We start from the raw sequence: 26,504 nt of genomic DNA, 5'->3' as shown, positions 1-26,504 counted from the left end.
TTAGTACTACTGCAATGAGTAATCTTTCAATTTCATTGAGTCAAATAGGTGTTAGCACAAGCCTTGGTGTATTATTTCTGATTTCCGATGGATGGCGGTCATACAAAGTCATAAAGAAAATGATGAGGATTAAACGCAAGGAGAAGTTCTTCAAACGAAATGGTGGACTACTGCTACAACAACAACTATTTACAAACATGAAAAAAGTCAATGTTGAGAACACCAAATTGTTTAATTGAAAGGAATTGGAGAGGGCGACTAATCGTTTTAGTGCAGATAGAATAATTGGACATGGTGGACAAGGCACCGTTTACAAAGGTATGTTGGCTGATGGAAGAATTGTTGCAATAAAAAAGTCTAACGTAATAGATGAAGAGAAACTTCAAGAATTCGTAAATGAAGTCGAGATTCTTTCACAAATTAATCACGAGAATGTGGTTAATCTGCTTGGCTATTGTTTGGAGACAGAAGTTCCGCTTTTAGTTTATGAATTCATTCCTGACGAAACTCTTGCCCAATATCTCAATGGCCAAAATGAGGAGTTTCCACCAACATGGAATATGCGTTTACGAATTGCTATAGAAGTTGCAGGGGCTGTTTTCTACATGCATTCAGCAGCTTCTTCACCCATTTACCATCGCAACATTAAGTCTACAAACATCCTCTTAGATGAGAAGTATAAAGCAAAAGTAGCAGATTTCGAAATTTCAAAATCTGTTGCTATCAATCAAACTCATCTAAGCACATTAGTACATGGAACTTTTGGATATGTAGACCATGAGTATTTTTGGTCAAGCCAGTTTAGAGATAAGAGTGACGTTTATAGTTTTTGTGTAATTCTTGCTGAACTCTTGACCAGATAAAAAGCTATCTCATCATCAAGAACTAGAGATACCAAAAGTTTAGCTGCATTTTTCGTGAGTTCAATGGAAGGGAATAATTTATTTGACATCCTTGATAATCGAGTTCTGGAGGAAGTTGAAAAATAAAAAATCATTGCGGTTGCAAACCTTGCTAAAAGATGCTTGAACTTGAACAGAAAGGAACTACCTTCAATGAGAGAAGTTGCAATGGAATTGGAGGCCAACCAAATGTCGCCAAAAGTTTCTAACCTTCAAGAGAAATATAGAGAGATTAAAGATGTCAGAACTAAAATATCCAAGCAATATGATGTTGTTTCAATATCAACAACATCAGGTATGGATAGTATGCTCATAACCTCATCTTTAGATTCACAGCCATTAATATTATCTTCTTAATCATCAAGTAATGTTACACCTTGATTTGTGTTGTATTGTTTGTTCAATTTCATCTTGTAAGTTCCATAATTTGCACTTTTCATTGTTTCACAAAGATAATCTTATATATGGTAGTATAAAGCATAAACGTCCACTTTTCTTTTCGATTTCTTAAGCATCTATTTTTATATACGAATAAAATGGTTCCTCGAGCTGCACTAGGATCTGATCTCTACTGAGGGGAAAAAAAAAGAAGATCAAAGAACTAAAACATATCCTCCATATTATATTACCCCCTGGATTTATACCGCAGTTTAGAGTTAATAGCAAAAGAAGAAATTAGCTCTTCTTTATTTTGATATTTAATAGCCACCTTTGACTTTTTCACCTTTTAAATCTTGCCTTTCTCAAGCCGATAAAAACAACAAAACCCTTGGCGTAATAGGCTTAACAAATTTAGACCATTTTCTTCATGTTCAAAGAAAGCTTCAAGCTTCATGAACAACTAAAAAAATAAACTACGTAACATCTTGGTTTATAAAGAAGACCCATCAGTCTCAGGTGACCTTTGATCGCTTAAATATTTATCTACTATTACAAGGTCTTTTGCTTAATTTGGTGTTGTGCATTAGATGTGTGGCCTATATATTTCCTTGGAGACTGACCTCCACCCAATGGAACTCACTTCTCGAGAATGACAAGGGTGCTTTAAACCCACCAGAGACCAAGCTTGTTTGCCCATCTAAACCCCTTGTGAAAGGATATCTGGAACAAATCAAATCCACAAAAATCATCAAAAATCTTTGACGAGAGGAGTGAAGCAACTAACAGTTCTTAGCCACTCTCTCCATGTTATGGTTACCATCTGCACAGACTGCAGCGCACACAGCACCACATGCCATGGGCATGGTCTTTCTAGTTACCTATTGAGTCAGTTAAATCTAAATTTGAAGAACCGGATTAGGAAAAGATGCAGAGAAATAAAGCTAAAAGATAAAATCTCACAGGTTATAACATAGATGCTTTATTTAATACCATCTGTCTCGATATCAAAAAAAAAAAAAATGCCATTTGTCTCACAAGTCACTAAGATAATTGATGTTGCTTTACATGAAGCAAGGTGATTTTTCGGCATTATCAACATCAAACTATTTCTGCTGAGACTTGAGTTCCTTCACCCTCTCTTCAGTAGCCCTCAACGCTTTTCCATAAATGCTTATTAGCTGAAAATGATAGCAATTCAAAACTTCAGAATTTTTTTTTCATGAGACCCAAAAACTTCCAATCATATTGGAAAATCATTAGAATTACCATTTCACACCAATGTAATGATGCACTGGACACAGATTTAGGAAGAATAAGTTGCAATAGTATGTCAGTCATATAATCCAAAACAGGCTCGATTCTTCTATTCTGTAACCACTTTTTCATTAGTGGCAATTTTTCTTAGTCACAAATCTCAATACGTTTCTCTTATGAAAACAGGCTATACATGTCTACAATGCAAATGTATAATCATCAACAGCAAATACAGACAAGGAGAAAGGAAAAAAAATAGTTTTGTTAGAGAACTATAGCAATATCAGATTCCAAGAAATTACTCGCAAGTAATATAATTGCAAATGTAAATTAAATTCTAATTCCCACGAGACTATTCTTCCTTCCAATATCTCCCTAAATAATCCACTAGAAAACTTTTTTCTCTGGCAAAATCAAATTGTGAAGCAGATGCATAAGACTTTCCTTATTTCTTATTGATCTTCTAAGAAGATGAGAATTAGTTCTCCAAGCTACCTCGTCAATTTCTTTGGGGGAGATAATAAATGGAGGAGACATCATTATGTTATCTCCTGATACACGTACTAACATTCCATGCTTCTCACATTGTGCTCCAAAATAAGAGCCTATCCCTGCAATACATATCATCAAGAAGTATAAGATTGAGAGAGAAAAGATTATGAAGAAAAACCTAAGCATGCTTGTCTATCTCAACCAAATATTAAATTCAATCATTTCGTGAGGACCATCATAAATGAGTAATCACAACAGGACAATCTTTAAGCAGATCTACAAGAAGTTCTGGCTTAGTTGAAGAAAGAAATTATAGGTAATTATGCAGCCTTAATCTAACCAATTTATCCCCTCAGTAAATAAATATATTCATGTAGTAAACTTTAGACAGAAAATTAAGATGGAACTTACCCCATTCAGGAGGGAATGGGTCACTAGGGGACTTATTATCTACAAACTCTGTTCCAAGAATCAATCCAGTTCCCCGAATCTGCATATTCAGATGAGTAATACAAATTAAATCTCTCATAACATAAGTTTTCACATTAACTAAAAAATTAAAAACTTTAGAGACAATTGGTACCTCCCCAATTATGGGACTGTCCGAGAATGCTTTTACACCATCTTGGAACATCGGGGAAATGCTCTTTACTTGATCGGCAATTTTTCTTTCTCTGTAAAGAAGATAGATAGCTTTCACTCAAGGACAATCTTAATATATAATCCTCCTGTTAATCATGTGGAATATACAAGTATAGATATTTAGGTATATGCCGTTGCATATATGCATATACAAGCCAAGACCCACCATTTGGGGGACAATTAAAGAAATTGTATGACAAGATACAACTCCATCAGGTCCTATTCAGTCCATCTTTGAGGGTCTTCCAATGCAATATACGTAAACTGAACTATGAAGTAAATATTTGAATAGGTAAAATTGGTTGAGAAGAAAAGAACACACTTGTAGATCTTCAGTGCTTCAATTGCAACGACACAGGATACTGGGTGTCCAGAATAAGTAAATCCATGAGAAAAAGTACCTGAAAGAAAAGGTAAATACGGTCATATACTAAATAATCATCAATTTGAGAGACTTGCTCAGGAGTGTCCAATATACCGAGTTTGTTGCTTTGAGAATGTATGACTTCTGATACTTTGGGGCTCACAAGTACAGCTCCAATAGGCATATATGCAGAAGAAAGGGCCTGGAAAATTCAATACATAATAATGAAAATTGTGCTTTGTGCCAGGATTTGAGGATTTGTCTCTGAGTTTAATTATATCCCAACTTTACCTTTGCAAGGGACACAAGGTCTGGTTTTATGTTGTACTTGTCACACCCAAACATTGTGCCCAGCCTTCCAAATGCACAAATCACCTAAGATAAACATATATGAACAAATCAGTATAATACTCTGATACAAATTAAGATTTGCACACGTAATATTAGAAACAGAGAGTAAGTACCTCATCCGCAATAAAAAGAATGTCATATTTCTTTACAACAGCTTGAATCTGCATCAAATATGAAGCATTTTATTGTCTAATGTCTCTTCTCCAACAATTTCATGAGGGGAAAGAGAGGTCTTTTTGGTATTCAAAGCATAATAACACATAATCAAAAATGAGAGGTGGCAGGTACCATCACTAAGGAATAATAATTTAAGAAAAATAATAACAGAATAAATATCTTAACTTAATTAGTCATTTTTAAGTATTGAAAGTAGAAACGAAGTGGGTGTTCTTCTGTGTATAATGTACTTCTAGAAATCAAGGACTTCTTTCATGACAAAAGTAATAACTAGGTATAGGTTGGCCAATACAAGATTTTGACAAAATCAGTTTTCTTTGCCGACCATAACTGGCACCACGTGGCAAAAATTGCATCTTTACCTGCATGATACATGTTCCCATTTGTGTGACCATGTTACTGGCAATTAGGTCAAACGTGAGGTTAATTCTGCTGAATTAATCTTGAAACAGAAAGGATTATAGTGTAAAATGATTTTCTTACGATCCCAGTGTCCCTCTTGGCTGCTAGTAAGGAGATGGAACAGAATGACTTATCGAGGCTCAATATTATACAATTTTACTCGACTCAATTCATGGAAACTGGTTGGTAAAATTGAAGAAACTCAGTGAGTCAGTTGAGTTTACTTCATGTCAATTCAAACCCCGGGCTGGCTCATGTCCAATAACTAAGGTTGAATGGAATGTTGGATTTCCTAAGTATGTTTAGAAACCATCTGTATGGTCATTGTATACTGGAAGGATTTCCTTGAAAATGTGTTGATCTTAATATGTGCCATTCAAGCATTTATTTAGATGCCCCTTGAAAGGTAGAGACTCTGAGAATGAGGTGCATTTTAAGATACAAACCATTTACCTTGTCAAAATATGTTGCAGGAGGAGGTATAACGCCTCCTGCCCCCATGACAGGTTCAGCAATGAAAGCAGCAATCTGAAATGAGCAACCATATAAATTCAGCAACAAAAGACAATCATTACACTGGTAGAATCATTTCCTCAAAAAGTTTAATGATTTTAAATAAGTTAGTTACCGTCTCTGGTCCTTCTTTGAGGATAAGATTCTCCAAATTATTGGCTAATCTGGTTGAGAAGTCCTCCTCTGTTTCTCCTGGAATATGCATTCATATTCCTAATTTAAATGATATCCAAAAATGATAACAAAAAAATCTTAGGCATCAGATGTGGTGATAACCTGGAAGATGAAAGCGCCAGTAATGAGGGCAATCAGTATGCAATACAAATGGAGCTGGCAGATCAAATTTTTGGTGCAAAGCAGGAAGGCTGTGAAAAAAATCCTCCAGTAAAAGGAATATAAGAATGTGCACGAGTACAAAAATGTCTAAAACTGAAAAAATATTTCTGTATGTAAGCCTACCCAGAAAGACTAGCTGATATCAAAGTTGAACCATGATACCTGTCAGAATTCATAGAAGCGTAAGCTACTTGGGGCACAATGTCAAGAGAATATAAAGAACAACACATCAATTGAGTGCTCTACATACGACTTCTCTCGAGCTATAAATTTCTTTTTATTTGGTCTTCCAAGTGCATTATTGTAATACCAAACCAGCTTCACCTACAAGAAAAAATTCAAGTTGTTACAGAGGCATTATTTCTTGAATTTAGACACAGCGCTTTTTTTTTCTTTTTTTTTTTTTTTGGGGGGGGGGGGGGGGGGGGGGGGGGGGGGGGGGGGGGGGGTTGGTGTGGTTAGCAACATTTGTCCAATATCCACATGTTAATATATCTATCAGTTTCTTTTATTGTATTTTACATTTACTGATAAATTTGTCTTGATAATTATAGACAACATGCATGAATGATATCTTGCTAGAGAGTGACATCTATATCTTTGTTATTACAGACTTTGAGAATATTAGAAATTGAGATATGATTGATTTATTTAATTACTCTCCCCACAACTCCATGTCAGATGCTTCCTTAACAAAGTAAACCTGAGTATCATTGGCTTCTGATCCACTGTTTACAAAGAAGGCTTTTGCCATTTTTGTTGCCGTAAAAGTTTCTAAAAGTTCCCTTGCCAGATCCTGTAAAATGGAAGAATAATGGAGCATCATAGCAAGAAAATAAAAGTGCCTCACTTATTATAAAGCATGCAGCAGTAATGGTTAATTTGTAAGCAGAAACTTGGAAGTGAAGCAATATTTTTCTAAATGATAGAAAACAAAGTAGAATAGCATATATATGTATATATATATATATATATTTATATAAAGCACACGGAGAAACAGAATAAATGAAAATGAAATCTATGATATATCAGTAAAACTAGAAATTTAAGAGAATAGAAAAATACCAAGGAAGGTTTTGTAGTACGGTTCCAAAAGGAATGGTAGAATGGCAACTTATTCAACTGTTCAGTTGCAGCAGCAACAAGTCGAGGTTCACTTCCCCCTGCAAATATTCAACATTGCAAATCAAAGTACTTCTTGTAAAGTACTTAGATGGAATTAAGGTATACCAGTGAGAAGAGTGAATGCCTTGGCATAAGAATCAAGAGGGTCACGGGCATGGGATATGTTTCAAGATACCTTCCTGACAATTACCGAACTTACAGTGAAAGACCAAGGAATTTTTCCTTTTTGAGATGGAGTAGAGGAGGACATCATAAAGTAGCAGCAAAATGGGCCACAAGAACTATCACTTAATTTCTCCAACTTATACAATAATGTATGTACAGCCTAATCTGGTTAAGCAATTTAAAAATTAATATCAGTCCAATGTTTCATCAATTTACCTCATTGTATACCAAAATTACTTCCAAATATATATGCTTAGGGATAACCATCTCTTCCCCCCTTCCCCAACTCTATTGAGGTTAATAATATTGAGATATGAGTTGTAAGAAACTAGAACAAGCTCATTATAATACAAACCAGTATAGTTGCCCAGTGCGGTAAGAAACAAACAGATTTAGTATACTTGAAGTGCCTAGTGATACTGTTTTATTCTTTAGTCAACCTTCATCACATTCAATTAAAGTCTAGTCTATAAATCCTTGTCAACTAATTAAGATGGCCACATTTTTTCCTGTCCAAAATTATAGCCCGTTTCCTCCCTTTGTAACACATGCTTCACTGCTGCCACTATTATTTTAGGCCTCATATCTTCCACTTTTGACTCCATCAGTTTGAATTAAATAACCATTTTTCACTCGTAAACTAATCCAATCACCATCATACATAGACGAACCATTTCAAGCAACTATCCCTCATATTTTCCTCAATAGGAGCTACTCCTACCCATGAACATACCACTTTGTCCCGTCTCATCTTTCTTGACATGATGGCTCGTCCAGTTAACATTCTCACTAGTCATTTCATCTGTCTTCCTTTCTTTTTTTCTTTTTTTTTTTCTTTTTGTATTTTTATCTTTTCAACACAATTACATTCTATACCATTGAGCATTGGCTAGTCTATAGCTTTCCAAAAATAATTATGTTCAACTTAATACTCCCAGTGCATTTCACCACTTAACATAAACCCTATTCTTACCATGTTCCCATATTGCAGTAAGTGCCGTTGTTGAAAATACTTTGTGACACAACACTTCATTTTCACTCATTTAGAAGAGAGATGAACACTTCAGCAGTTTAGCAATGTTTCCATAAGTTCTTTGTCTAATAGTAATATACAAATGAGATGCCAAAATAGCAGTGTTAAAACAGATTCTTGGAACAACCCATTTATCACCTTTTCATGTGGATTCAGAATAGAAATATTATAGAATCATCTTTGAAAAATAAAATGCAAGTGACATGTTCAAGCAGACAGAGAGAGAGAGGAGAAAGAAAAAAATACATCAAAGTATGTACCTAAAGCTGTGCACCACAGACCAGCGAGAGAATCTAGATATTTTTTCCCATTTATGTCATAAACATAGCAGCCCTGAAACCATCGATCAAGTTAATCATATAGATAAACTGCTCATATATATACACACACACACACACAGACAATATATTTACACACACACACACAGACAATATATTTACACACACACACATATATATATATCGATTGCAGACTCTGGTTAGGTATAATATCTCATGACAAGAAGAATGAAAATAATATTGCGAAGAGATATAAAAGAGAGTGAGGTCCATGCACAAAAGAAGTACACAAAGCCAACACCCCAAACAACGAAGAAAAATAAAGTGGTTCACCAATTGCTGAATTAGGTCCTAAGTTTAAAAAATCAATACAATGTAGAAAGAGCCCAAGATACAGGAAGGATGAACCTCCCCTTTTATGCTAAGTTCAGAGAAAACTCAGTGGAGGTCGTTCAAATTGACTTCTCTTTCCTCTTTAAAGCCCCATTGTTTCTCCCTAACCAATTGGCAACTGGACTATGTATGACAGTAAAGGATCGCTTTCCATCCTTCCAGAGCTTTCCCCCTCCAATTTTTCTAACCTGAGCAACTAACAATTCAATAACAGAGATGGAGATGACCAATGCACTCCAACCATGAAAAGATCAATGGCCATAGTTCATGAGCATCAGAATAAGGAAGAAGTTAAACTCATTGATTTCGTCAGAAGTAACTAATTTGTGGATTTGATCCCATTGAAATAAGTAGACCCAACTAATAATCCAGTAATTATTAGAAAAATTCTATTTATCATCCTCTCAGCATCCCTTGATGTGGCTACAAATAATTAGCCCACAAGTTAACAAAAAGTCTCCAACTATTTTATACCACATCATTTTTTTAAAATTAATTTTATATAGCATATAGGATCATGAGAGAATGACGATAAAAGGGATGGTGAATAGTATTACTCTTAAGTATTATGCTTAAACGTGGACTGGCAATACCTCAGACTTTTCTATTACCAAAGGATTCAAATCAGAAGACTGCCACCCTGCCGTGAAAGGTGCAAGCATCTCGTGCCCCTTAAACCTGAGATAATTAAGATATCTTAGCACCTAACCATATATTAGATTGAAATACCGTGCAAGCACATGTAACAATAAGGGGATGTTTGGAAATAATTCACATCCCATCCCATCTCATCCATCTCATTTCCTTCCCAAGCATCACTCAAATACAAACACTTTCAAACTAATCATTACAATTTTTTCAAACTAATCATTACAACTTTCCCTAACTTACAAACAAAAAACAATAAAACTTTCTCAAATCTCAAAACAAAAATTATACTCTAACAATATTTTAACTTTATAATATATTTTATTCAACTTTTTCTCTCTCTTTTCTCAAAACCCAAAAAATACTTAATTCAAACTATCTCACTTCTATTCATAAAATTTTCATCTCATCTCATTCCCCTAAGATACTCTACAAACACATTGGACAAGCACATATAATGTTCCATGTACAAAATTGCACATGAGAGATAGAGAGAGATATACAGGGACAGAGAGTAATGAAACACAAGTTACAAAATTACAAACGCCAGGTACCCTTCATCATTTTTCAAATCTGCTGTTTTATCTTCCTTTTGCAAAGATGCCCCTGTACTGCTTAATCTGGCTAGTATGGGAAGTGGAAGCAGACGCTCCTGCAAACTTGTGGTGGCGGCAAATTGTTTTACATACAAACCAAGCTGTAAATAAAAAAAAGAACATATATTATGAGTGAATATAGAGAATGGATGGCTAGCAATTAAATTTTTCACAATTAATTTGACTAGAATCTGATAAGGTTCTCAACTTGCCCCGATTTTAAATTAAAAAATAAAAATTGCAGAAAGTGAAAAGAATTTCGATAGTCTTTGGACCAAATGAAATCTACTTCTTCCATATACAAAGGATAAACACGTAAAGTCATGGGTGCAGTACCTTCCAGGTGAGATGAGCCCTACTTACCCATTAAAAGAGCTATACAAACATAATTCTCAGCAATCAAACGGATTCAACATATAATATACCGACATGGGTATACAGTGTCAACCTCTTCTCATCAACTTAAATTTTTGGGATAAGAGAATATACCAAAGCAAGAAATAAAAATCAACCATAAGGCCGGGAAAATGGCATAATTGCCAAGAAAAGTCATTTGGACGGAGTTGGCTGACTGACTAGTTATCTCTTCCAAAAAATTTTCAACCTTGGTTAAACTTCCAACAAAGTGATCGAAGCAAGAAAAATTATAACAATTTCTAACAGAATCATAAGAACCAGGCATGATTAAATATAATGATCAAACAGCACGAACTGATCCACAAAGCACTTTTGAAATATGTGAAAATACTATTATATATATATATATATTGATGGCGAACGAATGGGTGTTAAAGATTTGATACCTGGGCTCTGAGAGTGGATCGAAAGAGGTTGTGGATGCCCATTTTTCCAGCTGTACGAACCAAAACATGCAAGAAAGGAGAAGATGTTGTTGTTGCAGAGGGAGTGCGAGACTGAGAAGACAATTTACCTCTCGATTCAGTCTAGATTTAATAATTGAAACCCCTGAATACGACAAGACTATGGCAGTAATCGACAGAACGAACCTATCCCAGATTAAGGCTTTACCATATTGACCATTTTCAGCTCGTGTATATCAAAAACTACCATTTCTACCCGAGCTTAAATCTCGTGGCCAAAATGCTTTGGTTTGCTAGGCGGTACATATCAAATCAATCTAAGTTGATTTGATTTAGTCAAAGGATTTCACGTGAATGGATTGGAATAAACTCAGGTACCTGAGCCTCCCAATCCATTCTCGTAATTTTAGTAAATTATATGTAATTCCATAATTTTTCACACGACATTTATTATTTTGTCGTGAATCATTTACTATATATTATTTACATGTGTATCCTTAAAAAATTTGATACAGTTACCTATAAAAACTCGATTGGAATAAAATATTATTTTAAAAAAAATTTATTTATCGTCTTTACACCATATTTTATTTTTTATAACAAGTTTAATGTAAGAATGATGAGTTTAAGAACTCTTATTTAAATCTACATCAAAGTTCTTGAATATTATTTATATAAAGATAATATTATATACAGTTATGGGTTACACAAGTATTCTTTCGCGTATCTCTTCTCCAATGTTGAAATAAATTTTAGAGAAAGATTCTACTCAATTTTGGAAGATCTTGATTTGATTCTTTTGACACGTTTTTAGATTTATTGTAACATATTTAAGTGTTGCATGTGTTATCTTTGGAGAGGTGAAAGGGGAAAATATGTTTATTAAATCCCTCACCGCAAAGGCATTATTGGAAAGCTGGACATGATTTAAAATAAGGTAATGTAGATAAAGGTGTGACATAAGCGAGCATGGTCAATAATTGAGGATAGCCATTGCAATGATTAATTAACTATAACTTAGTGATACAAAAAGGCTATGATTAAAGCATTTTATAATCCCATTATTATGACTGACTTTATTACGTCATCAACATTTGATAAAGTGCATACATTACATTATACTTTATTTAAATTATTAATTAGATAATATATTTTACTATCATATTATATATTGGTATTCTATTTCCTAATTAATGAATATACAATGACCACTTCACATATAACTATGTATATATATATTTATACATATTGTAGGCACTTAATTAAGAAAATCAATTTATATTTTAAGTTATATGTTTTTTGCCCATCCCAGATCTAGCTGTATAAAAAATGATCACTTTGGTGATATTATTCAGTCTTAAAGTATGCAAGTTTCGTGTACATTTTTTGAAAAATAGTGAGTTCATTATTAAAATAGGGATTCTTTCAGGTGAATCTCATAATTGTCCATATTTTAAAGAAAATCTACTTGATTTGCACACCTTAAAATATATACAAATCATTCTCTATTTGTTTCACATTCTATATATCACACTCATTGTAGATACATTATTTACATTGCATTCTCAAAAGTGAGAAGGCACTCCCATTACAGAAATAGAAGAATTATAAGTTACAAGAAAATCAAATCTCAACATAATAGAGAAATAATTCAAGATAATGGGAATCAAACACAAATTAATAAGGTCAATGGGATATAGTTAATAAAATCTCATGATAAAATGTGTAACGCCAAATTCATGAAAAAATTAAAAACTCCCAAAAAGAGTATGGGTAAAATTTTGAGGAGATTCAAAAACAGTCTGTCAATTATTTATTTATTTATTTATTTATTTATTAGTGATGGTGAGGATGTAGAAGTGATTGATGAGATTTATCAATTCTCATTCTCCACAAAATTCATCAAAAGAACTTTATTGTAGTTTCTGTTATAAAGGTGCCTACCTGTCTTTTGGAAAGATATGTCTCAAGATTGGTGAGAGATGGGCCCTAATGTTCCTTACAATAATAATTGTCTATTTTTTTACATACAAGTCATAAAATAGCCTCAATTTAGAAAAAGACTAATGATAGATATAATTTTAAGAAAAAAATTTAATTGCAAGTATAATTACGTACTAATATGATTGGTCAAAAAATAGATTTTATTGAAAATAATGATAATTTAAATTTTGAATATGAAAGAATCAGTATTGATATGCAGATTAGTATGTGACTTTGCTTATACGCAACAAAACTCTAGTTTTAAAGTATGCAAATCATGCGCACTTCTTTTAAAAAAATTGCATGGTTTACTATCAAAAAATAATTATTTTTATTTTTCTTAAATTTATTTACTTTTTTTAAAACGAATATGCAAGTCTTACAAACTCTATATCTGTAAATATAATTTCTCGTAAAGTTATTGGTTGCTTTACCAAAAATGAAAAATATTCCCAGGCACGTGGAGATGGATAAGTCTTTATTCTTTTCCAAAGATCAGAATCATATTCCTGTAATAACAAGGCTATAATAAAGCTAAACATGAATCTATTCACTCTTTTAAAACAAAATAATTTCAAATATTAAAAATGGGGTTGTTAATCACTTCAATGGACGAAAAACTCATTGGAATGGCTGATGAGGGTGGATCGAACCGCCTCCAATGGGTGGCGAGCCACCACCCTCATAGGTTGATTACATCTATCTCTCATGCCATTCGATCAAATTTGAATTGTCAAAATGGGTATTTCATAGCATTATTCATGAAAAAGATCTAATAATGCAAAAGATGTACAATGAGAAAAGCTATTCTCCATGAAATATTGTATTTATCATCCCTATACCACACACAAATATATGATTTGTTATGTTTATCTTTTTATTTAAACATACATATTGATGTGTAAATATGTATATTTAAATCAAATAATAAAAATAATAAATTACATTGAAGATGATAAAATATCTAGGACCAAAACGAGGCTCAGTCTACCAAGCCACCACTAGGAGACAAGAGAAAAGCTATCAATGGGGGACAAGGAGAGGACAATAAGAGAGAGAATGTCAGAGGAAAAGCAAGAAAAAATAGGAGGAGAAGAGAAAAAAATGAAAAAGAAATGAGAATGTCAAACAATCAAAGCGTAAGTTCTTCACCACTATCGAGATGCACGCGAAGAGAGGGTCAGATAAAAAGCAAGCGGTTAGACAACTTGGAGACCTCTCTAGCTTCTTCAACTTCTCAAGAGGGAGCTCCAGCGAGAAGGTTTTCTCCAGCAAATATATTTAAGATCTCTATTGTATAGTAAAAAATGAGAGGTTATAAGATATTGTAAACAAGCATATTATATATATTTTCCCTCTCCTAAATGCTCTGTGGACTTAGGTAACATGCCGAACCACGTAAATTTGTGTGTTCATCTTTTTCTACTTTCTCTATACTTATTTTCCTTTCACCACTATGGATGTACACACTGACACCATACTGTCATATCAAACCACTGCTGGGGTCTCCAGATCACATCGATCAAAGTTCGAATCGTCATAACAGGTCAAGAATGACTCTTTCTCCTCTTTTAGCCTGTTGTGTGATTTTTTACACATCAACACATTGAAATGTGGTATGGAGATAATAAATAGCATTTTTCTCTCCATAGGACCATATTTGAAACGCAAGACCATGAAAATAAAAGCTGAGGAAGTGAAAGGACAATTAAAGGCTGAGAAAGTGGAGATAATGACACTAGTTATGTGTGGGTTTCCTGTGAGAGAATGAGAATTTATTATCCCCAAGGTCAAGAGAAATTGGTGGTAGATGTTCCACCGGTAGTAAGGTTGATTTTGAGGTTATATGAGAACGGTTCTCATACATACAACATACTTTAGGTCCGAAAATTGGTGGATTCGCTCAATTACCCATTGCATCAGTAGCTGAAATGTTGCACCCAAGTTAAGATAACATTAAAAGAAATTATATTTGCACTCATAGAATGCGCAAGCACAGCTTAATCCTTTTTTCAAAAATTAATTTTAAATGGTAGGCCCTACTCTTTTTTAAAATAACTACACAGCAATTGCACAACCCATAATTGTATCTAGCATACTAGCAATATTCTTAGCCATGTTCTGCAACTGTAGGTCGGGTCTTAGCATCCCTTGCAATTGTAAAGAAGAAAACCTTTCATACTTCTGATTGTTTTTTGCCTTCTCAACTGATGCTTGGAGCTGAGGTCCTGTATCTGCATCTCTCTGTGTATAGAAAGTGGGTGCGCTCCTACATTAACAAAGTCCATATCTAAAAGAAGATGACATAGAGTTTGGGGATGCCTTAACGGATCAAACTGGGTAATAAATTTGCATGATCTTCCACGATGCTTCTTGCAAGCTAATTCTAAGCTCGAACTTCGTCTGAACTTTCAGATTTTGTGCATAGAAGATGTTAGCCAGCGATCGAGGACTTCTCTAATTCAATCTTTGTTGCACATTAAATGCAACCCGTAATCTGTCAGGAAACAATAATGAAATCGAACAGACCGGTTTATGCGTGGATGGTGGGAAACATGACAAGGCAGGGGCAAACTATGAATCTTATGTCGGGCGCCATCATGATCAAAAATCAAAAACAAAAATTATTTGCATAAATCATTACTATCTAAAAATTACGCAGTAAATTTAGAAACTTTTAATTCATATTAAAACACTCTTAAATGTGGAATATTTAATTAAAAAACACTCTTAAATGTGGAATCTTTAATTAAAATGAGGAATAAAGTATGGAGTAAACAGGGAAAATGGAAAACTAATAATGAAAATAATGAACACAACAATGGAAGAGAAAAAATCTTGAAACAATTTTCTAAAACCCGTACATGATGAAGCTCAGTCACACAAAGGACTCATCCAGTGGTACTCTTTGGTCAAAATATTTAGGAAGTGTGAGTGACATTCCTCAGGACTGCGTTGGCATTTACAAACTCCACCTAAAATCTGACGCATAAAAGCAAACAAGATTTGATATAAGCCAGCGTATGACTTCAGAAGTTCATATGCAAGAGATGACTTGAACATGTTGATACAAATGTGTTTGCAACAGTTTCAAAATGTAACGTTTTAGGAGTTATGGAACAGTTCCTGTCAGAGGTTTCCTCAGCTTCCACAGCCCATTCACTAACCAACACAGCTAACCAGAAGAAAATTGTCCGTGCATTTTGTTAGAAGTTCAATCGTAAGGTTGTAGCTACTTTGAACCAGAGCCAGATGATGGGTTATGCTCGAAACCTGTCGGGACAAACACGGGAAGCTGGTTTGATGCTGAATCTCTTTTGAATCTGGACTCCCGAGACAAATTAAGGGCCAATCTCTCTTGGCCCTCTCTACCTCGTCCATTCTTCAAATTATCCCTTAATGGGGCACTCAAAAGTGGACCACCAAAGAAGATAGAGTCTCCTGTGTACATCAGCTTTTCTACCTGTGGAACTGGAGGCTTCGCTGCAGAAGATGAAGATTCTTGCAGTGGAATAACTGGCCTTCTGCTATAACTGCTTGTTTCTGCAGTAAAAGTTGGCAATCCTGCTTGCGTGGATGATCTGTTCCTAGCTTCTGAGGCTGTTACTGGAACTGAAACGTATCTCCCAGCTTCTTGGTCCCAAACAACAGATGTTCTTTTAACATCTCTGAGAAGAGAAGTAGCAGGAGCTGAAAGCAGTAAAGGATCAGTACTTCCCTTCTGCATGATCTTTTCATCAAATCCCAAAGGATGGGATGTGGAGGTGTTGACATTCAGTAAGGCTGCCTTACTAGTTAATTGACGATCCTGAACTAAGCTAGGGAAAGAGGTAGCTGCACTAAAACGACCCAAACCATGACCTTGAGGTAGAGGGCTAAGTGTTACTCCTTCATGAACATGGCTTGGACTGCTGAAGCTGCTCACACTTTGAGTCCCAGTTTCATACTCATCTCGGCTGACTTGGCTTGGAGCAAAAGAGTTCCTCAAGGGAGATGATCTCAGATCATTCTTTATGTCTTTATTTGTTCCCATGTCAGTGCTCACACTACTTCTGATGCTCATATTGCCACTGGAGCTTAAATCCTGATCCTGTAACCGATGGTTATCAACTGGTCGTAGAACAGAGGATGATGCCCTGGCTTTTGCTGCCGCTCTCACGGCTTCATTTGAATCTAACTTTGCCAGCTTCCAAGCACTTATACGAACAGGCCTTTTGGGTCCCTTCAGCCCTCTATCTGCAATTCCAGCTGCGTCTGGATCGACAGTTGATGGAACCATTCCGGGCTCCAAGTGAGGAACAACTTCATCCTATTGTAGCCACGTTTTAAACAAGTATCCACTAATCAGGTCAGAAGTTTGTTTCTACTTTGACGCATAGATGAGTTTTTCTTCTTCAAAATTTAAAAAAATAATAAAAATAAAATAAAACTAAAACGTAAAATTTGAGCCCATTGCAGTCAGTTCTTACACCCAATTTTACATGCATGGTCCAGGAGTCATCATGGTACAAAGACTGTCATAAACCACAAATAGAACACCACCAAGGGTATGCTTGGTACACGGAAAGACAAATCCATGGGAAAAATGAATAACTATTTCTAGGAATGAAAGAAGTTAGAATGGAATAACCATTCTTACGACTAGAACCCTCAATGGGAAATGAAATTTATTAAAGCAGCACGAGATTGTGAGATGGCTCTCTCTTTTTCATCTGATGCCCAAATGTACTTGATTGGGTTAAGACCAGGTAGTGAAGACTGGTTGTGTGAATCCCCTCCAAGAAAGGAGTCTTTGAATTGAAATGCATGCCGATTCCCCCCATGAAAGTTTTCATTTTGCATGGAAGATTATTTGGAGAAAAGCTCCCTTGAGAGTGACACTCTTTGTTTGGGCGGTGGCATTGGGAAAATACCAAAGTTGGAGATCTAAGAAGGTGATAAACTGCCCTTGTATTTAGGAGTAATGGAGAAACCGTGGATCATTTATTCTCCGTTGTGACCTTGCTAGTCCTTGTGGCAAGTTGTCGTTAGCCTCTTGAGTTTGAATTGTGTAATGGCAGTTAAAAAAAACAAGCTTGTTCCCTAAACAATAAAAATAAGGTAATGGTTTATTTTTCATTCAAAGAAAGGTATTTTCTCTGTTGGTTCTTTTTATCAAGTGCTAATGAGCTCGGGAATGACAATGCTCCCATGGAAGAGCATATGGCAAACGAAAGTTCCTTCAAAAGCAGCTTTTTTTGTTTGGACAATATCTTTGGACAAGATCCTTACTACAAATAATATGAGGAAACGACAGGTAATTGTGCTAGATTGGTGTTGTAAGTGTAAGAAGCATGGAGAATCAGTTGATCATCTACTTTTACACTGTGAGGTGGCCAGGATCATGCGGGATGATTTTTTCTCAAGAGTCGGATTGTCTTGGGTTATGCCTTGTAAATTGGTGGATTTCCTCGCAAGCTGGAGGGGACTACATGACAATCCACGGGTAGTGGCTATTTGGAAAATGGTCTCAATATGTATGTGTTGGTGTATTTGGAGGGAGAGAAATGCTAGAAGCTTTGAAGATCAAGAGAGAACAATGGATGAGCTAAAAGTTTTCTTTCTTAAGTCATTGTTCTTATGAGCGGGAGCCATACTTTGTAACAGACTAAGTGTCCATGATCTTCTTTTTTCTATTGTAACCTTTAGCTAGGCGTTCCTTATGTATACTTCATGTGTACCGGGGCTTTGCCTATTTTTATGAATATAATATCTTTGATTACCTATCAAAAAACAAAAAAAAAAAGGTAATGACAAGATTTAGGTGTACATTGGTTACAAAAACAAAACAATCTCATCTCATTTCATCTCATCTAATCATTACAACTTTTTCAAATTCTCATACAAAATATAATAAAACAATTCAAAATTTTCAAATCCCAATACAAAATTAATATTAAAAAATTATATTATAATAATATTTTATTTATTACTATTCAAACATCTCATCTGAACTACGTAACCAAACGGGACCTATGTATTTCTAGACCCTATTTCATCTAAGATTTGTTTTACTTTCATCTTTAATGTTCCCAAAGATATACAGCTTAAAACAAATTAAATAGTAATTATCAAAGAAATCAAGTAAATAGTGAATACCTGATAGTCCACAAATACCCTAGGAGGAGTGCACCATGCCCCCTTGTATTGCAAACCTAGGGAACTTCCACCGCTCAAACCTGTTGTAGCAGACCCTGATGGAGAATACATTATATTTGGCAGTTCCTCATCGACGGATGCTCCTCCATGTACCTCACTCATGGCTCTCATTGCCACAACAAACTCGTAGGTTGTAATGCCCTAATTCAACATAAAAACAAAAGGGTAGATGAGAACACTTATATGGCTAAAAAAATTCCCTCTCTAACCCAATCTTTGCCTCTCCTCTTTTTTCTGATCTAGCTACTAGCCAAAATGGAAGAAATTTTACGACTTTCCAGCCCCAACTAGGATTTTTCAAAATGTTAAAATCTATATGACTAACCAGAGCACCATGAGAGACAAAAGTAATACAGCAAGTTTCTCAGCCACTAACCTTTCTAATTAAAATCATGTGGAAAAAAAATAGTTCGCCCAAAGGTATACATGCCAGCATGGAAACTAAAGTACATACAGCCTACATAAATGAGATCTAGTGTTAGCATAAGAATTCTAGTTAAATCGATATAAACAACTAAATTAGGCTCGGTTGAAAGCATATTAGATAGTAAGTGTACCACAACTGCTGCAAATGGGGGACGAGTGAAACCATTTCCAAGTCTATCAACAATTTCATTCTCCATGCTTTTCTTATGAACAAAGCAAAGCACTAGAACAGCAATACCAACTCCAGCTTCAATAACAAGCTGAACCACAGATAGAGGGGGAGTCATTAGCCACCAAAAAACGTTTTCTTTCCTCATTGTTGACAGAATTCAATACATACCCAAACAAGACTAATGGCCATGAGAGCAACAAAAGTCACATAATTTTTGTGCCCTACACAATTGTTAAGCCACTACAGCCATAAAATAAGTAGAGATTAGTCCCCCAAAAAAAAAGAATATAATTATATGACATGCTTGCAAGAACATGGAGCAATATGGAGTTATACCCGGCAGTGGTGATCAAAACCATCCACACATTTGTCACAACTTCTACAGTGTTTGCTGAACTTACGAACCTGCAACACGAAAAGCATCCATGGTTAATAACAAAAGCAGATTGCTAATGTTTGTTCCTCCAGGGCTCCAATCAGCATACAGCCAATTTTTGGAGAAATGGCCATGTGCTCATTTTGCACCAGAACATGCCATGCATTCACCATGGCCAGAAGAGATTGGATCTAATTTTAGGAGACAATCTGTCAGCTCAAAAGAATTTCCGTAGATGTACGGTCCTTGGCAAGCAGACAAGCAAAAAGATTGGAACATAAGTGACAAAACAAAAAAGATTTCAAAAGTCCAGGAAAAGTAAGAGATTGGCAAAAAGAAGATTGGCACACAAATAAAATGATTTATGTAATGGCATTGCTACCCTTAACATATATTGAAATGTTCTTAAATAAAAATAAATTCTTCATTTATTCTTTATGTATATTACTTATAAAAATATTATTCTTTATGATATATCAAAATGCTTCTCAGCCATATACAGTTTAGGTCCCAAAATATTTTCTCTGTTTTTGATGAGTAAAAATTAAAATGAAGGGGAATTGCCTGAGTACACAGGCTGTAGACAAGAGACATGCCTGCAATTATAACCTAAAATTACAATGCTCCAGAAATCACATGGTGAACAAACTGAAAGAAGATTTCGACTTACCTAAAATTATCTCAATGCCACTAAGAGTTCTAGACTTCCCCCCCCCCCCCAAAACCCCCACACAAAAAAAAAAAAAAAAAAGCATCCATGAGACAAGGGCATTGCCAATCATGCATTGAAACACTAATTTCACCACGGTGGTGGGCATCATCCACCTAGCAACAAATCTAAAACTACTCTTCTCTAATGTTAGTATGGTGTGGTTCAATGTGCACTGACAGACACTTTAGTCATGAGTCTCAGACTCTCAGGTGAGAATGGAAAAGGTACCATGGCTACTAGGAAGGATGGATGGAAAGGTAGTGGTGGGGCAGAATAGCCAGCAGTGTGATGGTGGGATTGTAGTTCAGTTGGCGCAGGCTATTGAGTTCACGTTCGGTTAAGGTTAAGTGGGTATTGAATAAGTTACTTTAGAAAGACTTAGACTCGTTTGGGAACCCATCTCATCTCCTTCCCAAACATTACTCAAACACAAACACTTTTCAATTTCAAATCTTCAACTTTTTCATCTAATCATTACAACTTTCCCAAACTTCAAAACAAAACACAAAAAACAATTCAAATTTTTCAAATTCCAAAACAAAAATTATATTAAAATATTATATTCTAACAATATTTTAACTTGTAATATTTTTATTCAACTTTTTCTCTCTCCTTTCCCAAAACCCAATAAAACATCTTAACTCAAACAATTTCACTTCTATTCAAAGATTTCTCATCTCATCGCATTCCCCAAACGAGGCCTTATAGTATAAATATGGATTTCCTGGAATTATTCAATGGCCATAAGTTATCATCTTGAAATGAGAATTCTATTTAGAGAGTGCTATATGGTTATATCTATAAGTAGCTTCAAGACTCCAATACCATATTATTGAAAATATCTCTTGGTAAGTACATGATTATAAAGATGACACAAATTTTCAATATTGTTGTCTAACAAGAAACTAGAGAATAATATGAGGAACTACAATATTGCAAGGTGTGACAAATATTGACTTTAACAAACTTTTTTTTATGAGTAATATCGACCTTAACAAACTATATCATACTTATTATTATGCTTATACCTCAGCATTGCACAATGTGCAGAACAAGGCATCTTCACCAGTTCCCTGCTCCTCAGCTGCCCCTTCCTGTTTGCGGCAATCTTCATGAACAAACAATGCGCAGAAGATTCCTCCAAATCTTAAACAGGATTTTCTACTTGTTGGTTCCAAGGGATTATTCTCTCCCCCAATCTCATTCACTGACCCTTTCTTACTAGAGTTAGCCCCTGCAACAGAACTTTTGGAAGCCGATGATGGAGAAGAATGATGCTCCCCACTTTCCATTTCATCAAATTTTCTAGGCAGGTCTTTTGCCGATAAGCCATAATTTGTATTAAATTTATTTGTTCCCACAGGATAAAATCTAGACATAATGCCAGGATCTGCTGGGTTAATTGCAGTACAACGAACATAAAGAATGAAAACAAGGAGGGCCTGCGACACCATGAAAGGGGAATAAAAAACTAGGCATAATTGCTAAATTTGATGGAAGAAAATGAAATTAGGAAAATGTAAATGCCAAGACTTTATAGTTGAGGTAATGCATAATATGAGGTACATGAGATATGTAAAATGAAGCTCTTACCCATTAGTATCTTCCAATCAGAAGGACATGAAAAGTGTTAATCAATAATTAAAGTCAGTTTCTTATAAAAAATAATAATAATAATACTTAAAGTCAGTACACTCCAAAGCCAGGATCACTCAGATACTCTGCAGTTAAGATCCAGTCTACTACAGAATTTGTGGCAGCCTTTAGGGTTGAAAGTTGGGGTTTTGGACTAATGATTATAAAACAGATGTCTTTAAGGGTTGTATAAAGAAGTACGTTTGGAAAGGATAAGGTTAAAGATGAAGAGGATAATTTTTAATAGCAACCAGTTTGTGTCGAAAAGGAAGAAATCATAAAGAAAATGATAGTTTTTATAAACTGTGACATGAACAGACAGCGAGAGAAAGAGGAAGAGGAGGGTCACTTGGCGGAATGTATGCTTTCTGTAACCCAAAGTACTCAATTATCATCATTCAACTTTGAATTCTTAAACTAAAATAAACCATATTCATATAGACCGATTTACTCTCACTAAATTTCAACATTAAATATAAGAAAAAGACTTCTTTATAGATTAAAAAAAGACTTTTCTTTTATAGGTAACTAACTAAGGGGAAAAAAAGACATTTAAAAGCTAATAAAACAAATTATCATACTACTAGAAATTCTATAAGAATCAAGACCAAAGTCACCTTAAAAAATTAGGTTCAGGAACCTTATGAAATCCCAAATCCAATCAGGCACATAAAAATGCTCATAGCTGTAAACTAATTACTCAATTGACAAAATTGCTTTTAACCCTAAGAAACTTAAGTTTGGAAAGCATATGGGTATTGCTTGAATTGGACATCGCATGTGTGAAAGCACAATTTGTCCCAAAAAGTTAAACTAAAATTAGAGATAATGTATCTTTTCATGCCAGGGAATAGGAGGGGTGGGGGGAAGGAAACAAAGAAAAGACCTTAACGTATGGAAATGAAATAAAATCACATACCACTGGAGTATAAGTGGCAACCAGAATGTACTCCCACGTTCGGCCTCCAAGGAAAGGGGCAAAGAAAGCATAGAAAGCAACCACTAACAAGCAGAATACAGTAATTGCAACAACCTATCCATGCAAGAACCAAAATATTTTAGTATACATGCAACTACAAAGCACAGGTAGTCAAAACAAAAAACGAATAGAATGAAACATCCACGATCCAATAAACTACCTATAACAAATGCCACTTTCATACATAATGTTAATTTGAGATCACAGAACATTAAGAAATTAATCAGCGTTCAATGGGGAACAGTTAGCTGAAAAACCTACAGAACATTTTTTGATCGGTAAAATGGGACAAATCTACAGAAGATTGTAAGTAATCAAGCCATAAAATGACACATACTATAATACAAGACTGAAAGTTCATTGATAGTAATAGCAAAAATGATAAAACCATAACAATCACTGGAATAGCCTCAACCATCTCAGGTTCTGTTGATACAATTTTTTTCTTGATAAGATAGATAAATTTTTATCAAAACAAGTAAAGAGGCATTGCACAAGTACACATGTAGCATATGAAAGAGAACACATACTACAAGTTAGGAGCTAGAAAATGATACAAGAAAGTCACAAGGACCAGATCCATCGGGTACAATGATAGAAGCCCAAAGAAATCTGATCATACAAATCAATGACATAAAAACCACCGACTTTCGTGCATTTTTCTATCAGTCTACTTTTATAATTAGGCAAAGAGGGCGTTAGCCAAGTACACATGAAGTATACAAGAAAACGCCTAAACAGATAAAGAGAATAGATGCTAAATGATAAGTGATAACTCAAGTCTATAGTCCGCACTACCAAAAAAAATACCTGCAGTCTACAGTCCTAACTCAATGCCTGCAGTATAAGCAGGTTGACCCAAGCAATTCACAACTTAACCCTCTTACTATAATGCTTAACCTTAACCTGCTTATTTCTGGCAGAGCAACTGGTGGGCATCAGCTTTTCCATGGTTTTCGACCTCAGTAAATAGAAATCACAGATTTAGGCTTACGTAGTAACATAATGACCAAATCATGGACATCGGGTTTAATTTTAAGAAAATTGAAATGAAAAATGTTGATAGGAAATTTATTTTAATAGGTAATCAGTAGGTTCTATTAATTGAAAACAACAGGCATAGCCCAAAAGTGTTGATAGGAAAATACTGAGCAAGAATGCCACATACCTAAAGGTGCTGGCTTGACCATGTTCTAGGAATGGAAATATCCAATGGAATACTAAAACCGCCAATTGACCTACTGGCTTCTAGTCCAATGGTACTCTAGTTCAATAGCTCAGGAAATATCCTATTGGCCACAAGACGTTTGAGGATTTTGTTTAAGATAAAAACAAATATATCTAAAAATTTTCTTCTTCTTAAATTTCCGAGAAAACGTACAAGAGCATTCAGTTAAATTCAATGCTACTAAGAGAACTAAGATAACAAAGAAACGACCTAACTTAAAATCCTGTAAGTATTTTCCCAAAGGTGAATTACCTCCGAGAGAGCAGAAATATCGGCTACGCTACATAGACAACGCTAGGAAAACAGACATTAGCGAACATGGAAGGAAAAGTCTACCCATTATCTTTGTTGGATATAGTGAAGAACATATACACAAAGGGCCGTTTGGATCGGTTTGATGACGGTTGATTATTCTCGCCTAACGATAAACTCTCAAACAAAAAAACAGTGACACTCAGGTACTCAAAATTACAATCCATCCTTCACACTGGAAAACAAAATAGCTCGGAATTGATCTTGAAGCTTCCCACAAAACTAAACCAGTACATGCTTCAGAATATCAGAGAACAATGCTGGGCAAAAGGACGCACCATTAATGAATTGAGCACTACAAAACACTTAAAAAGTTAAACGCAAACAAAGTTGGAGCATATTCTAGAATATATGGAAAATCAAAGAAGAACCCACATCAAGAAAGTAGTGTTTTAAACGAACATTAATCAAGAATAGACAGAGTGATATGGAGAAATGAGCACGCGAAATCATTTCAACGGAGTTTCTATATGCAGATACCTGAAAGGTGTGAGCAGGTAGCTGCCATCCGTGTTTTCTCACCATAACTACCCCAATTCAGACCCAAAACCCCCACCCTACAAAGAAACCAAAGCCCCAATACAGACGGCTACCCACCTAGAGCCAGCAACACGAAACAGAAAAAGAAGGTTTAAAGATAGAGAGAGAGAAAAATGAGTTTCCTTTCTTGTAACCTAAATATACGAAAACAAAAAGTAATTACTTTCCAAGAGAACCCAACAAAAAGGAATGTCGACTTTTAAATTCTGGTAGCTCGAACTCCATTAGTCTCGAGTACTCCCGTAACGAGTTTTTTTTTTTTTTTTTAAGAAAAAAATACTGCAAATTTATAGTGGAAAATATCAATAGAAAGTAAAATTAAAAAAGAGATAGAACCTAGTAGTGGAAGGAGTTCAATCGGTCAACACAGAGAGAGGACTGCGAAAAGAAAATGAGACCAATTTCTCTTTTTTATAATAATAAAAAAAAAAATCCTTGTTCTTTTGCTTCTTCGGAAAAATAAAACAAACTATTGGTGAAAAATATGAAAATATAGAGAAAAAAAAAAGCGATGGAACTAAAAGAAGAAGAAAAATAAAATCCAGCAAGAGAAGGAGGCCGATGAGCACAAAGAGAGAGTGAGCAAGGGAGGAATGAGAAATAAAAAAGAAGTGGAAAAGAGAAAAAAGACAAAGAGAAATTGTCTACAGAGAAGAACGTGAAAGAAGACAGCAAGGAAGAGGGAGTGAAACTAAAAACCAAAAAGGCAGAAACACATGAAGGAAAGTAAGAAGCGTTGACACGCTGTCAGTTCTGACAGGCCAATGTTATAGAATTTATGATGTTATCGGTGGCGATGATGCAAACTTTGGAGGAAGTATTTGTTGAGTATTAGGTTTGCTTTTTGGTGCATCTTATTTATTGTTTTCGTTCCTCTTTCTGGTCCCCATTTTTTTTCCTTAATTTTTTCAAATTTATTTTTTGTTCATACAGAAGAAAAGGATCAAAGCAATTCCCCTTTTGTTTTATTTTTTTTAATTTTCTCTTAACTTTTCTCCATCCTCTTGTCTCTTTATGGCTTCAATTATCGTCAAACAGATTCTTTCATGGTCATAATCTTTCATTAAAAT

The 26,504-nt window shown here is 34.9% G+C and overlaps 3 protein-coding genes across 6 annotated transcripts; 1 reads left to right on the top strand and 2 right to left on the bottom strand.

The window, feature by feature from the left end:
- Positions 1-81: 81 nt before the first annotated feature.
- On the top strand, positions 82-863 carry LOC122306197 (wall-associated receptor kinase-like 6). The gene has a single exon (XM_043118636.1). It carries the CDS (start codon positions 321-323, stop codon positions 861-863), a length of 543 nt encoding a protein of 180 aa, XP_042974570.1. The 5' UTR covers positions 82-320.
- A 1,381-nt stretch (positions 864-2,244) lies between these two features.
- LOC122307084 (gamma aminobutyrate transaminase 1, mitochondrial-like) lies at positions 2,245-11,138 on the bottom strand. The gene is made up of 20 exons (XM_043119706.1): positions 11,082-11,138; positions 10,856-10,966; positions 10,011-10,153; positions 9,402-9,486; positions 8,398-8,470; positions 6,880-6,977; positions 6,518-6,610; positions 6,065-6,138; positions 5,938-5,976; positions 5,755-5,843; positions 5,594-5,670; positions 5,419-5,493; positions 4,500-4,547; positions 4,327-4,410; positions 4,150-4,237; positions 3,994-4,072; positions 3,613-3,703; positions 3,441-3,519; positions 3,033-3,148; positions 2,245-2,461 (listed from the first exon to the last, which is right to left on the bottom strand). Exons 1-20 carry the CDS (start codon positions 11,121-11,123, stop codon positions 2,387-2,389), a joined length of 1,659 nt encoding a protein of 552 aa, XP_042975640.1. The 5' UTR covers positions 11,124-11,138; the 3' UTR covers positions 2,245-2,386.
- A 4,540-nt stretch (positions 11,139-15,678) lies between these two features.
- On the bottom strand, positions 15,679-26,192 carry LOC122307157 (probable protein S-acyltransferase 19). 4 transcript variants are annotated; one of them, XM_043119840.1, is made up of 10 exons: positions 25,598-26,189; positions 25,375-25,491; positions 23,295-23,408; positions 21,769-22,182; positions 19,989-20,057; positions 19,821-19,892; positions 19,612-19,740; positions 19,431-19,511; positions 18,995-19,195; positions 15,679-17,165 (listed from the first exon to the last, which is right to left on the bottom strand). In XM_043119840.1, the coding sequence occupies exons 2-10, from the start codon at positions 25,417-25,419 to the stop codon at positions 16,089-16,091; spliced, it is 2,202 nt and encodes a 733-aa protein (XP_042975774.1). In that variant the 5' UTR covers positions 25,420-25,491; positions 25,598-26,189; the 3' UTR covers positions 15,679-16,088. The 4 variants fall into 4 exon arrangements, with proteins under 4 accessions (XP_042975774.1, XP_042975773.1, XP_042975776.1 ...); XM_043119839.1 differs by having other exon boundaries at positions 25,375-26,189; XM_043119842.1 differs by lacking the exons at positions 25,375-25,491; positions 25,598-26,189 and adding an exon at positions 24,919-25,150.
- Positions 26,193-26,504: the final 312 nt, after the last annotated feature.

Source organism: Carya illinoinensis, chromosome 4, assembly GCF_018687715.1.
Source record: "Carya illinoinensis cultivar Pawnee chromosome 4, C.illinoinensisPawnee_v1, whole genome shotgun sequence".
NCBI lineage: Eukaryota > Viridiplantae > Streptophyta > Magnoliopsida > Fagales > Juglandaceae > Carya > Carya illinoinensis.
Note: the sequence above shows the minus strand (reverse complement) of the source record. Positions and strands in the feature narration are given on the sequence as shown.

Excerpts from the sequence above, each read along its gene's own strand:
- LOC122306197 (XM_043118636.1), top strand. The coding sequence starts at position 321 with ATGTTGGCTGATGGAAGAATTGTTGCAATAAAAAAGTCTAACGTAATA.
- LOC122307084 (XM_043119706.1), bottom strand. The coding sequence starts at position 11,123 with ATGGTAGTTTTTGATATACACGAGCTGAAAATGGTCAATATG. Across the intron at positions 8,471-9,401 it reads TGGTAATAGAAAAGTCTGAG|GGCTGCTATGTTTATGACAT; the intron begins GTATTGCCAGTC and ends CGATGGTTTCAG. Across the intron at positions 3,520-3,612 it reads ACAGTCCCATAATTGGGGAG|ATTCGGGGAACTGGATTGAT; the intron begins GTACCAATTGTC and ends CTGAATATGCAG.
- LOC122307157 (XM_043119839.1), bottom strand. The coding sequence starts at position 25,419 with ATGGTGAGAAAACACGGATGGCAGCTACCTGCTCACACCTTTCAG. Across the intron at positions 19,741-19,820 it reads TGGCCATTAGTCTTGTTTGG|CTTGTTATTGAAGCTGGAGT; the intron begins GTATGTATTGAA and ends TCTGTGGTTCAG. Across the intron at positions 19,512-19,611 it reads CCCCATTTGCAGCAGTTGTG|GCTGTATGTACTTTAGTTTC; the intron begins GTACACTTACTA and ends TCATTTATGTAG.